The sequence below is a fragment of the Micrasema longulum genome, unplaced genomic scaffold (assembly GCF_059751315.1).
Source record: "Micrasema longulum isolate JH-2025_06_02 unplaced genomic scaffold, ASM5975131v1 h1tg001706l, whole genome shotgun sequence".
NCBI classification, from domain to species: Eukaryota; Metazoa; Arthropoda; class Insecta; order Trichoptera; family Brachycentridae; genus Micrasema; species Micrasema longulum.
In genome coordinates, this window is record NW_028278884.1 from 58,299 (window position 1) to 72,906 (window position 14,608).

At 34.3% G+C, this 14,608-nt stretch overlaps 1 protein-coding gene across 1 annotated transcript; it reads left to right on the forward strand.

Annotated features, from left to right (window-relative positions):
• The first annotated feature begins 1,258 nt into the window (after nucleotides 1-1,258).
• LOC148274271 (uncharacterized) lies at nucleotides 1,259-14,351 on the forward strand. Its single transcript, XM_088237364.1, has 2 exons — nucleotides 1,259-1,453; nucleotides 13,727-14,351. Exons 1-2 carry the CDS (start codon nucleotides 1,400-1,402, stop codon nucleotides 14,183-14,185), a joined length of 513 nt encoding a protein of 170 aa, XP_088093490.1. The 5' UTR covers nucleotides 1,259-1,399; the 3' UTR covers nucleotides 14,186-14,351.
• The last annotated feature ends 257 nt before the right edge of the window (nucleotides 14,352-14,608 follow it).

Sequence of the window (14,608 nt, forward strand, 5' to 3'; positions counted from 1 at the left end):
CATATTTTTTGCTAACAAACTATAATTAATAATAAAAATAATGTGACCTCACTGGGATTTCCCGTGCCGAGGACACTTAACAATATACTTTTTTGAAATTACATTTGAGAATAAACAAAGAAGACTAACTTAAAAAACAAACATAGTTAACAAATATTCAGACAGTTTTAAAAACAAGGAATTTATGTACATCTACATTATTTATATTACAAAACACACAATGAAAATAACAAAAACCCAACATAATATATACAGTTGTGGAGCAGTTGATTCAATATTGGTATGGGCGAATGAGACAATCTATTTTACTTCAACCTAGGTCTACTATCCATTTTTTTATAGCCGTTTTAAACATTTCCTCGTTACTAATTGTTTTAATAGATAGTGGAAGTAGGTTATAGATTTTAATTGAATAATACCCAACTCGATATGGACGTACAAAAAATGCAATAAATTTATAAATGATTCAATGAGATTGCATGATATTTAGATTAATGTCCTCAATAAATTCTTAGATTCTTTACTTCCAATTCTGTCAACCAAATCGTAATTCTCTTTTTCAATACTGATGGTTTATCAGATTTCCAAACACACGGTATCAGGTTATATAGGTCCGTTGTGTAGAAATGATTTTTGGAATACCGCTGTATGTGTTTAAACCTAAAAAACTATTTACTACACGGTTTTCCTGTAAGATACAGCAAATATATGCTTTATGTACATTATTATCGTGACGATTGTAATGATCAATTAGGACACTATCGATAACTATGTCAGGGGCAACCCGTCGTCTTTTGTGTTGCCAAAAAATAAAGTAATTTATAACCGTTTTTTTTTTACTAATGTGGTTGAAGAAATTCCTTAATTTTATTTAAAGAATAAAATGTAAATACAAGTCACGTTCATAGCATTTTTATTCGCAATTCATCTAAGTGTCGGGGGCTACCCGAACTTCCCGTAAATGTTAAACTTTTATATTCCGTGAAAAGATTTATCCTATTTGTATCAACAGAGAAAACATGTGTTCTGTTAGATGTTTTAACGTTTACGAGATTAGAATGCAACACTTCCATTGTTGTCAGACACATTAACACGCAAAACAAATAACCACTTCAGTACGAAAATATTTACAGAGGAAATGTGTTAATTATTTATCTTTTACAGTAAATTGTATACATTTCAAATCATAATATTTTGATTGACAGTATATTGTCAATGTTACGACTGAATGAATGTGACATGTTGGTAGTACATTTTCAATTTTTATTATACATTTATTTCAAAGTAATCATTTTGCTTGTAAAAATCGTATCATAAAAAATACGTCGTTTTCTGAGATTTCATATAATATCCTAACTGTAACAAGATAAACATTATTATTCACGCGAATTCACCAGTAATGCGGATGCATGTGCTCGCAAACCAATATGCTAACAACATCGATGTATTTAACGTGAGTTGTAAATTTTAAATATCAATGTAAATGTTCCATATGAAATAGAACTTAATATTCTGTTCATATTGTATTTTATAACATTATGTACCTAGCTGATTTAAACCTTTAACTGCATTTCTTTAGCTTTTTTTTTTAAATCAACTTAACTTCCAAACACAGTTCTATATTTTATCACTTTATATTGTATTTTTTTAAATTTAAGTTATTTATATACTCATCTTCTTTTTTTATACCAACTTTACTTCTAAACACTGTTTTATCTTTTGTTGCTTTATATTGTATTTTTTAAATTTAATGTTGTTAATATACTCATATTTTATATAACTTTCATGTATGTAAAAGCCTTATGGGCGTGAAAAATTAATTTAAACAAATATATTTAAAAATATATGAAAGTAAACTTAAAATTCTGGGTTGAGCTGACTCCCGGGGGCCCTTGCAGTCCATACCCCGGGAGCGCGAGACCTATCGTCCATTCTCTTTAAAATCTTTCGATTACGAAAACATCAACCCCTCAGTCTCGGACACATTCTTACCGGAAAAAAATAGACAAATCCTCTCTAACAAATCAACCCCGCGCATAGGGACCTACGACGAAAGCACCTCGTGGCCCCTGGTAAAGATTTTCATGCCACACGCACCCTAAAAGGTTACAATGAGGAAGTTCAGTGACTTCTTTTATTTGTTAATGGACTGTCAAGCTAAGCGCTATAATTGTTTTAAACTTTTGTAATTTTAAAATTACCCCGCATGTGACGTCACGAGTTCTCGTCCCAGCCTTCTGCTGATTGATGAGTTGGCTCCCCGGAAACCAAAAATCGATCACAACACTACCGTTTGATGAACCGAGTGAACTTGTGACGTAGTTCAAAGTAGTTAATTTTTTAATATTTTTTTTATACATTATCGAGGAACTTCGCAGAAAAAGTAAATGATCTAATTTTCCCGGGTGTAAGCAAACATTTTTTTATCCAATTTCCCGTAGCGTTGGAAGGATGCTCGGACTCGGGCAGTGGTTGGAAAACTCATTAGTCAAAAGAGCTAAAGATCAGCGATACAAGAATTACGATTTCTCTTGTGAGTTAGTGAGCCAAATTTATTTTCGTATAAAAAGATTTCCTCAAAGCCAACGGGCCTTATAATGTGGTAGAAGATTTGCGCATTTTCTCTCTATTTGAACTAAAAATTCTTTGAACTAGAGAGAATTGGCCAATTGTGTTGACAATCTTGATTACCAATTCCAAAATATTTCATTTCTTCTGGAGATGTCTTCGCACAAAGTGCTTCTTGGTGAATGATGCAACGATAAACAAATATCTCGTGATGATAAAAACAGAACCTTTTCTTTTTCCGGTCACATTTTTTGTCCCATCTGTTGAAATTAAAACAATTTTATCAAGTGTAAGATGATGTTTCTCCGTTTATTAAATGACAGCGTTTGCATTATCCTCACCACGTGTTAAGCTAGGGTTTCCTAGGACAGCGGTGCCCGTATTTTAACGGCCGTAGTGAACATTGATGCGGGTGACAGCCGTCGTAACGGTGACTAGAGAGTGGTTTCCTATAAAAATGGTGTTGATAACACCGTTAAAAAATAAAACCACTCTCTAGTCACCACTACGACGGCTGTCCACCGCATCACCGTTCACTACGGCCGTTAAGATACGGGCACCGCTGTCCTAGGAAACCCTAGCTTTAGACCTTTCAGTGGCAATAATCCTAAAAGTTCTTGATTACGAGCCGTTGACAAAATAAGCGAAGAGTGAAACTTGGGTTGTGTAAGCCGCACTCGAGTGGCTAAAGAGCCACATGCGGCTCGCGAGCCGCGGTTTGCCGACCACTGGACTAGAGAGAGTAACTATTTATAGGCAAAATGGTACAGAGTCAATGTTAAATATTTCTAGTATACAAAAACGTAGAACCAATATTGACTCTATATATATGTTCGGCATATTAAATAGTATAATCGATATGCCATCTTTACTGGGACAGGTAAAATTCTATATTACGACTCGTTAGTTGAGAAATAATGAAGTACTGTTCATCGATCAGTATATAACAAACCATGGCTTTAATTCTCCAATGTCTTTGTCGTATTGTTAACTCAAGACAAGATCTTGGCATTTTTGGTTAAAGTATACAACGATTTAAACGAGCACTAGATAAATAGTCCAGATGTTGTTTTGATGTCCCTTATATTTGTTAATGCTTCTTTTATTAATTTTTAATGTTTAACTGTTCTTATATTGTTATATTTATCAGTACAAATAACATAAATGGACAATATCCGTAAATAAATAAATCAAGAAAAATAAATAACGAGTAACATAAAGGTACAGGGTAAATGAAACTTATTAAAAAAAACATTAAGATATTCCCGTTAATTAAGAGTATTTTAGGAATTCGGAGTAATAGATACATGACACTTATTAGCTGAACAATCATATTTGTTACGGAGAGTTATCTTGTGAAACCTAAATATACGACGGTAGGCTGAAAAGCAATGCACACATGATTGTAGAACAAGAACAAAAACAAACAGCAAGATCCAGCAAAAATTATATTAAAGTATAATTTTTAGGCTTTAAAATTATGTATTAATTTTTCAATATTGCCACAGTTAAGCTTAAGACATTTCTCCCGTGTTATAAGTTTTTTCATTCCGACACTAAATTTTTTTTCCGACTTTTCTCGAATCCAGGACTTGATAGCTGCCTTCACCTTATCGTTCGACTTGTAATGATTACTCTTGAGTAGAGAAAAAAAATATAAATCTCGAGGCGCAAGATCGGGGGAGTAAGGAAAGCGTGGATCGTTTCAAGCTTCAGGTTTTGTAGAACCTCTCCAATGGACTTGGTTTCTGTGTTAATATATATAAGTCAACGAATATATTATAACACAAATATAATATATGAATGTACAAATTTATTATTATGTATTGGTTGACTTATCTCCATTTACCTTACCAACACAGGTTTGTTCTCGTCTGTGAGACGGCGTGGTACCTATCGTGCACAATTTTTACAGTAGCCCAATTGTTCAAAAATAAAGACAATTTGTCCGTTGGATATTCCAATATGGTTTGCAATACGCTTTTAAATGATTTGACCGTCATTTTGAATCAAATCGTCAACGACTTTGCGATTTTTATCTTCTGTGGCAGTGATCGAACGTCCGCTGCGTGTTTCATCAACAATTATGGCTTTTCCAGGCTCGCAACCACAAAAATTTACCACCTATCGATTAACAATAGAAATATCAACAGCATCGTCACTATAAACTGCCTTTAAACCAGTGCTTCTCAACTGCTGGTCTGCGGACCGGTACCGGTCCGTTGAGATTTTCTTCCTGTCCGCAGAAATACTTGTCGCCAATTTTCAAATTCCTGTGCTATTAAAATGCGTCATTTGTTATTTTTTTACCTGTTATAACATAGGGGGCTTAAATTTTGGTCGGGCCGCGGTAATGCATATTTTGCTGGAAAATATGTACATATAAAATGCCGTGTAATGCCGCAGTTGTATTCCATCAGCAACACTACCAATAGTCCTACTCCCTAGCATCCATGAGTGGTCTCTTTGGCCCCGCGAGCCCTGGGCAATGTGGCCACTGGCATTAACATCAGTGCCATAGCAGATAGGGAGAGGATGAATGGCGAGTGTACGGCGCCATAAAACGGGACCCCTCTAGCTAAGGGTAGGTAACCCCGACAGAAAATTCCGCCGAAGAAGGCAACGGGAAACCACTTCGGTCAATAATTCCCAGGATATTACTATGAAGAGAAACGAAATGAAGTCCCGGGCGGTCCTTAAATGGACCAGGGGTGCGAAGAATCTCCCGGCTCGACATAGAACTGTGAAGGAGCTGTTTCGCACTGCTCAGGATAGGGAAGCTTTTTCCCAAGTGATCGTCAACGTCAGGGGGACCCGACATGATACATAAAGAAGAAGATAACATAATATTAAAAATCAAAAACAAAATTTTACAAAAATAAAAGTTTTTATACGTGTGTTACCGGTCCGCTATTTTGTATCTCCTATTTTCACCAGTCCGCAGGCTTTAAAAGGTTAAGAAACGCTGCTTTAAACGAAGATGAATCTCAGTAGGAGTCAGTACTTCAGCAGTTAAAAAATCAATAACAGCACTCTGTTTAACTCGCGTTGTTCACTAAAACACGTCTCCATCCTTTTGTTTCCCAAAATACACTGGATGAACGCAGCACCTTCAAACCTGCGCGTGCGTATGTAGGGGGAATGTTACTTCTACATGCCATCTAGCGCGATTCTGAAGGTCATTTTGTTCGCGTTCTCCAAGCATGTGTGCATTAGTTTTCAGTTTACCCTCGTACCTCCATACACTCCAACCCGACTAGAAGTCAACTAAAGGGTGGGTAATGGGGTAAAATACAAGTTCTTCATTTGGCCCAAGAACCTTAGAATTTTTAGGTAATAAAAATTTGATGAAGAACCTTAAATCAGCCAATGACCTTTATAGGCCTTGTTATGAATCCTTATTTTTTGACCTATACGACAGAACTGAGACGGTAAAAGTTGAACAAAAAATTGCATTGGGAAACATACAAGACGATGACATAATAATAGCGTAATATCCTGACATACACAAATATAAGAACAACAACACAACCACAATATGAAAGCCAGGATAGATGCAGTACAGTCAAAAATGCTGTGTGCTGTACAATGAACTTAAATACCTACTGCCATGACTTACCTGACTACTTGATAATTTATATGCCCAAGACAATTAGATTTTTTAAAAAGTCCGGAGTTTTTAAACTTTGCATGATTGTTTGTCGGTATCTATTGCATAATGTACTAAAAGCTAAGGAGGGGGGGGGGGGGGGGGGGGTTAAAAGGTTCCTTTTCACGGTTTTTCACAAATATCTCCAGAACTATCAGTCCTAGCGAAAAATGTTTTTACATATAAATTAAAGTAATTAAAATGATCTATAAAAAAATAATATGTATAGAAGTCATATTTTCGGAGATACAAGGCAGACAAAACAACAAAGTTTCATGCAACATCAAGTATTGGAGCTATTTTGTCCTAGTGCACGGCTAAAACATACTTTTTACAAAAAATAGTAGGTTTATATAAATATCGTAAAAATGATAGCAGGCTTTCTTAAAATCTGAAAAATTTTAAGTTCAAAATGTCGGAATTCCGTTTCGTTGCCCTAGTTCTTGTATGTTCAATAGAGCATTTTGTAAATTTTACAAAAGACATTTTATTTATTTTTATAGTCGAATAAATAAAAAAAATAAATGCCAAAATACTATTTATTAACGGAAAAAATAATTATTATTTCTCTACATGGACGCGTAATAAGATAATGAACATAATATTAGCATTCATAAGTCAATTTATAAACATGGTCTGTTGAACATACAAGTACTAGCGTAGCGCACTATGGTTCGTTTAAAACATGCTAGCTAGACAAAAATATTTTTTGCGATTTTTTATTTTTTTGTATCCTATTGTGGTTACCTAATGCACTTTTAGGGTAATGAGAGGAACTGTGGTCATTGGGTAGGTAAAAAAGTATTTTAACTCAAATTTTGAAATATAATATTAAAAAAATACATGACAAAGAACAACAATAAACCTGAATTAGGTAGGTAGGTATTTGACAGATGTTAAAATACGACAAATATTACAAAAAGTCTTACTGGTAGAAAACACGTTAAAACGGTACGTGAAAATGAGAAGGAAAAGGTCAAATAGGCAGTAGGTACGTGAAAACTCTTACAAAAAGGTGTAACAAGTATTAAACAATATTTACAGGACAGGTATTACAAAAAAGGTCTAACAGTTCAAAAACAATAGGCACAAGACAGGAATTACAAAAAAGGTCAACATGTAAAAACAGGTAAATTACCTTCTGATATGTTAAACCTTATAACCCATTTCTGAAATTAGCAATAGAAAAGGATTAGCTGTTTTTATTTATCTTCGTCATCGCTAATTTTGTCTTCTGGTGAATTATTAACAATTTATTTCTGCATGTTAACATTAGGATTAGTTTTACAGGTTTAGATTTACAGGAGGTAGTATGATTAATTTTATTACCTCAGTCCACCTGAGTTTTCTTTGGGAACCTCTCGTAGGCCGTTTATTAAAGGGTCAGATGTGATTAATACATATTCGACTTCAAATCTACATAATATGCCAAAGCCTCTTCTCTCGATAAGTACCTTTGACTGCTATTTTCACTATTACTGACACTATCTTTCATAGATTTGCTCTTTTCGGAACTTTTATTTGTATCCCTAATAACAGCAGCAAGGCTCCGGTGCCCAGACGATTGCGCTGAGAACTCTGCTGTAGCCACTAACTCATTTGTGTCGCGTGTACTGAGCAGATCTTCAACTTTTTTCCTTTTTATTTTGTCAATGGACTAGTCAAAAAAAAAAAATTGGACATCCAGTGTTTGAGGACTTAGTGGGTAAAGATAGCGACACTTTTATCACAAAGTCTTTATAAATCAACTCTCCATTTTTTGTTAAAAATATCTTGCAGCACTTTTTGCGAAAATACCACTTTTTTCCAAATTAGTGGAAAATGCAATTATGGTCTTCTTCAGAGCTCTTTCGGAATCTCTTCCTCTTGGAAAAAACATTTTTTGACGATATGAATGCAAACAATCCGCTATTCCGGTTTTCTTTCCCGTGTTTCAGCCACTCTTCTAAAAGTTCCGATCTTGAGATTGAGAAGAGGTGCTCTGGAAAAAAAAACATAAAAATAGTTTTACAGCCGTCCATAGCTTAAATTTATTATTTTTAGGAGAAAAAGTATTAACGCTACAATATTATATGAGTTTAAGCCCTTTAACTTGTCTTGACAAGTCTTTCCGGGTCCAAAATATGTAAAAATGAAAGAAAAAAAATGTGAAAATAAACTTTGGAATAACGTAAAAAAAACAAACTGCAACGTGTGTATTTGTTTTACAATAAAAAAAGTACATATTTTCAGCTCTAATATCTATTACTAAGATAAACAAGTACTTCTATCAAAGTCAGTGTAATAAGTATTCACGTCAAATGCAAAATTGCTGATGAATATTAGTTCTGATGAATACTTACTTGCTACCCTCATCTACCGCGGCCCTTAGGACAATAAAATTCTTGGAATCTGAGGTTTGTGGGTTTTTTTTATCAGATTCGAAATGTATTTCCGGGAAACTCGATAGTGAATTTTGTCTAGCTAGCATGTTCTAGACGAACCACAGTGCAGCGGTTTGTACAAGCTCCCTGACAGTAAGTTGCCGCAGGCTAAAATGCATTTTATCCCGGCCTTTTGACATGCACTTCGTCCTTCACAACCAGACGCACATACACAAAAATGTTGTTCATCGTGGTCAGGTGCGGCAGAGTTCTTTGTTGATAGGGGCTCCAGTGTTTCATCGTTAGCTGGTATTGACCCCCACTTTTTAGGTGTCAGTCGGTTATTCAACCACTGCCGCACTTGCAAAAATACTCTTAAAGAATGCTGCTGGGCAGATTTTTTTGTTGGTGGCAGTGACAAAAGATCAGGTTTAATCTTGTTAACAGGCTTCAAGAATGCGGAGTATCAATGGCTGTGTAAATCATTTTCATGAGCTTGAAAAAATGCCAAAAACATTTGCTCACCGGCTCGCGATATCTCTTCTGGCGTTGATGAAGCATTGTAAAATACATTGACAATGGCTGTAAGGCGTTTTATTTTTCTCAAAAAGATTAACTATCGAACGTAGTAGAAAGCAGTCAGCCATAGAAAAGTGAAACTGAGATAATAGCCATTTTGTGAAAAGAGTGAATTAAGAAATCTACACAAAAGTTTGAATGTTTTTGACTTTAACAAACGATAAACAATGAAAAGATAATTTTTTTTTTATATATTACAAACAAGAATCTAATTGTGCATTTAACCAGTTTAAAAGATTTTTAAAGTACTATAAGATTTTTTTAGTTTTGTGGGTGTTTTTTGCAAATTGAGGAATGCCGTTTTTGTGATCGACACCTTTTTCCGGGGGTGATTAAAACAGTTTTTAATATGAAAGCGGTCTGGTTGTTTTTAGCAGAACATAGAATCGACCTTACTGCACCCGATAACATCAACATCTCATTTTTTCGAAATTGTGTACATGCTGCTTTCTGCATAGCTACGTTCAATCTGTGCTTAACCCTTTTTATATAAAGATGAGGTGGTGTCGCACGTCGCACCCACTAAGGGCATGTATAATATGAATATTTTGTGAATTATTTTCAGGTTTTTGTAACTCTAAGGATAAGTATATTTATGTGATAACTTTTCCCCTCCCTAGTTTGAAGTTTTTTTTTTGTTGTGAAGCTAAAACAATCAGCAAGACAAGTAAATCAATATCTTCTCCAACAACTGCAGTGTTAGTATTAGTAGTCAGTAGATGGTGTCGGCAATGTCGGCATCTCCATCAGCTACTTCTGTTTTAATGCTTACGGTTGCCATTTTTTTATACAGCATACGCTTTAACTTTATTTTGTTATTCTCGTTTGTAAAAAGTTGTTCTTGCTGAACTGTCACCCCCACGATTTCGTCAAAATGAATGTTACCTGATGTTTTAGTGCTTTTTCTTCGCATTTGTTTAGCTCGCTTAGTGCTATTGGTGGTGTCGTTATAGCCATAAAAAAACAAGAGTGCAAATATAACAATCGTGACATTTTTCTAGATATGCAATAAGTTTGTGTCTTTTTGAGCTAACACCCCACTTTATGCGATGCAGAAGAAATCCATCGTCAATCACATAAACAGTAACCTTGCGATCCAATGCTATCTCTGTAACTGGAAAAACTTCGTACAAGGCAGATTTCTTCATTTTTTTCATTACATTTTCATTAAAAAGTGCTAACTAGAAAGGCGCCAATTCGTACTTCAACAAACCCTGCAAGTCTTTACCTTTTTTCTTAGTTATTGCATAGACCCAGTGATATCTGATCTGGATATCGTAAAGTATCTCTCCTGGGTAAAAGTTTCAAACTCAAAAGGAGAGGTACAATAAGGAGCCCTCATATCTTGCAGATATAAATGGGCGCACTTGACGTACCATAAGTGCCCACTGGCATGAAAATAAGGAATCATTTGCTGAACACAACTAAGGTGGGAATCCCTATCATCCGAGTGTTCTGCTGCAATAAATGATAGAAACCATGCGAAAGTATTGCACCCATAGGATGGCAGTGGGTCCGTTGTTTTTCAAAGAGCTCAGCTCATTTTTCGTTTTTTTATTGAAGTAAAGCAAGTTGGGCACTCTCTTTGGGTATGTTTCGAGTCAACGTCTTATATTTTATTTTTCTCAATTTTTAAAAAAAATTAGCTTTGGGTTGATTCGAGACATTAAAACTGTTAGCCACGTGGAATAATTTGGCCTGAAACAGTCTGAACAAGCATGTGTTCGTTCAGCTATGCTAAATGCATGTCCAGTTAACATTTTATCAGCCAAAATCGTGCGCAATACCTCCTTGAGACTACTACCTGCCAAAATTAAAAAGAGAAAAAAAAGTGTAACTAATACACTCCTAGTAAAATCTCCCGACCACAACCGGACGGAAGTTTCGCTGAAATGTGACTGAGGGCGAAAGACCGCGGCAAGATGGAACGAATGGAGCAAACTGCGAACAGCAGAGGTGAAAGGGGGAAAGAGGGAAGTAAATGTTTAAAATAAAAGAGAACGAGGATGCACGTGCATGTGTAAGAGAGATAAAAAAAAATATTTAGTGAAAAGTATTGCTCATCAAGCTGTTTGCCTTATGTTTAGATTAAAAATCTCAAATAATTTAGATTATTTTTACTCGTATCTTCGAAAATATTAATCCTACAAATTGTTTTCGTAGAAAATTTTGTTTTCTTTAATTTGTCGGCAAAATATTTTTCTCTAAAAGTGATAGTTTCGGAAATATTTGTAAAAGACCATCAACAGTGACCTTTAAACCCTCCTCCCACCCTTAGCGGACCTCCCACCCTCGGTGACTTTAAGTATGTTATGTAGTAGATACCAACAAACAATCCTGTTTAGATTCAAAACTCCTTATCATCTTTTTTGGTCTAATTTGCCTGGGCCAATAAAACAAAAATCAACCCAAAAAATCACAATATGACTACAGTAACCAGACGTGACAAAAGATGACAACCTTATAAAATGCTTCCCTAGCGGGGTTTTTTATATTATTAAAAACTTTTTTTTTAAGAGATGTTAAAAACTTTCATAATTAGGTTTTTCATGTCTGTTAAGATATTTATCAATTTTCAATTAATTTTACTAGTAAATAACAAAATAATTATTTTAAGCAATAAAACATAATAGTAGCATTGTTCTGAGAGTATTATTTATTTATTTATTTATTTATTTACGGACAAAGTCCATTATAAACATTACAATTAAAAGAAATTTTTACAAAGGAATAAAAAAATATAAGGAACAGAAATAAGCAGCAAAGACAGATGATAGATTTTTTAGATTAAGTAAAAAGCATAGGCTAACTATACAGATTCTTTAGCTGATTTGTAAAGAAAGACATCCTTACACCATAATAATCAAGATCTTGATGATCGTTCACCCGCCTGATCATTCTGGGCAAAGGCGACTGTGCACCATAATTGGTCCTGTAGTGACCGAGGAAAAGCATTTCATTATTTCTTAGTCTACGGGTGGGAACGTTAAAAAGAATCTTTTGCAAAATTTCAGGGGCATCAATGAGACAGTTCATAATTTTATACATGCAGATTATATCTGCAATGCATCTGCGTTTTTCAAGACTTGATATGCTTAAAAACCTCTCCATATCAGAATATGAATAGTCTCCTCTTTCCAATCCCATCTTCCATGCAATTTTTCTTATAAAACGATGTTGAACTGATTCAAGGCGCTTGATATGAACAGCATAATGAGGGGACCAGATTACAGATGCATATTCAAGAATAGGGCGAACTAAAGAGCAATAAAGTGTTTTAAGTGTAAGCATACTTTGGAAATCAGACGTAGTTCTATTAATAAAGCCTAAAATTTTTAAGGATCTGTTTACTATATTATCAAAGTGTTCCAGAAAAGTTAGTTTATTATCTAGGATCACTCCAAGATCTCTTATAGAGGTGACAATCGAAAGAACTTGGCCATTAAGTTTATAATCAAAAATAAAAGGATGTTTACATTTATGGTATGAAATAATTTTGCATTTATCGATGTTAAGTTCCATGTTATTAGTTTTGCACCAAGTATGAAATGCATTTATGTCTTCTTGGAGTCTGACACAGTCATCAATATTTTTAATTAGCTTAAGTATCTTGTTATCGTCAGCAAAAAGCCAGAATTTTGTAAAAGAAAAAACATTAGCAGCATCATTAACAAACAGATTAAATAGAAGAGGGGCCAAGTGGGCACCCTGTGGTACACCAGAAGTTACTAGGAAGCTATTTGATATGAAGTTATTGATTTTTACACTTTGTTTTCTATGTGAGAGGTAGGATTTTAAAAACGATAAAAAGGGATCTCTAATGCCTACAGCACGAAGTTTAGCACATAAAATGTTGTGATCAACTTTGTCAAAGGCCTTGGAGAAGTCTGTATACAGTACATCAGCTTGAAGATTATTCTCGAACGCTGTAAAAATAGTATCAGTAAAAGAAAGCAAATTGGTCGTCGTTGATTTGGCTGTCCTAAATCCATGCTGCTCCTCAATCAGCACATTTTTAAATATAGGTGTTATTTTTTTTGTAATAATTGATTCGAATAATTTAGGTACAGGAGATATCATTGAAATGGGTCATTATAACAAAAAATATAATAATATCATGTATATACTCACCTAATCACAAAGAAAAAGGTCCATTTCATATGAAGACGTGGTTAAAATATACACGGCCACATAAAATTACAATAGGTGGATTAATAATTATCGTTGTATAATTGTTATTTTTATTTCTTTAATGCTCATATTCCGTTCTCAAAAATGTTATTAATCTATGAAATATATTACTTACATACTTTATAACATAATATTTTAAACAAATCCAAGATTTTTTTGCAAATTCTGAATCTTAATTTAAGACTGATTTAATCACCCGCATATAATTCTCAAACAAAATGAAATAATTATTTCTTTACATGAGTCCACGTTTATCATTTTTGAGAGACGCACTTAAGTTTTCAAGATATGGCAAGAATTAAATAAAAATTGTAATAAACCAGTTGGTTGAATCGGTAATATTTCGAGTAAGTCAAATGTTTGCTCTCTTTTTCAGGTTGAAATGCGCTGCGGGTCGCTGCTGATAAACGAAACTTCCATTGACGTTCATAAAGTCCTGATGGAGTACATGGTGTCTGGACTCGACATCTGGGAACCGGCAAAAAAGAGTAGGTCTCATCCAAAGAACCGTCACATGGAGCACCACCGCTCCAGCCTGAAGAAACAACTGAAACCGTCCATGTATAACGACACTGACGATGATTCTAATGAACCAATGAAATCTATGAATCGCCGAGCGAGGAACAAATATGCTAACTTTCATTACGTCAACATCGAAAAGGTCGTCAAATGCAACTGCAAAAGGAAGTTCTGTAAAAACGAAGATCAGGATTACAACATTTTGAACAAGCTGACATTTGGTGACGTGGAGCTGATCGACCCTTCCGGAAAGCATGGTGAAATGGAAATTCTTCATCGCGTTCATCGCACCGTGAATTACCCCGAACAAAATTAAATTCTCGTTCGCTTGCAGTCATTATTAGACGATAAGATAAATAATATCAACATTATATCAATAAGACCATTATATTATAATCCATCAATTAAATCTTAATATTATGACGAAATAATGTATTACTAGTACATACATTAATATTACTTTAATCAGCACCTTGAATTTATTTCGGGATCGTTTTTTTATGTTATTCAAAACATATATATATATATATATGAACATTCAGATGTCAACATAAAGACACTTTTTTCAAACAAAAGTGTATTTTTATAGTATTTTTTGTTATGGCTTTTCTGTACATGCTAAAAATTCTTGTGTTTTAAATACCAATGCCAAAAAAAATGGCGGTTGGATATTTTTTTTTCGAAAACTATAAGGTAACGGCTGAAGCGTAAATATTATTAATAAGAAATTGGACTGAAA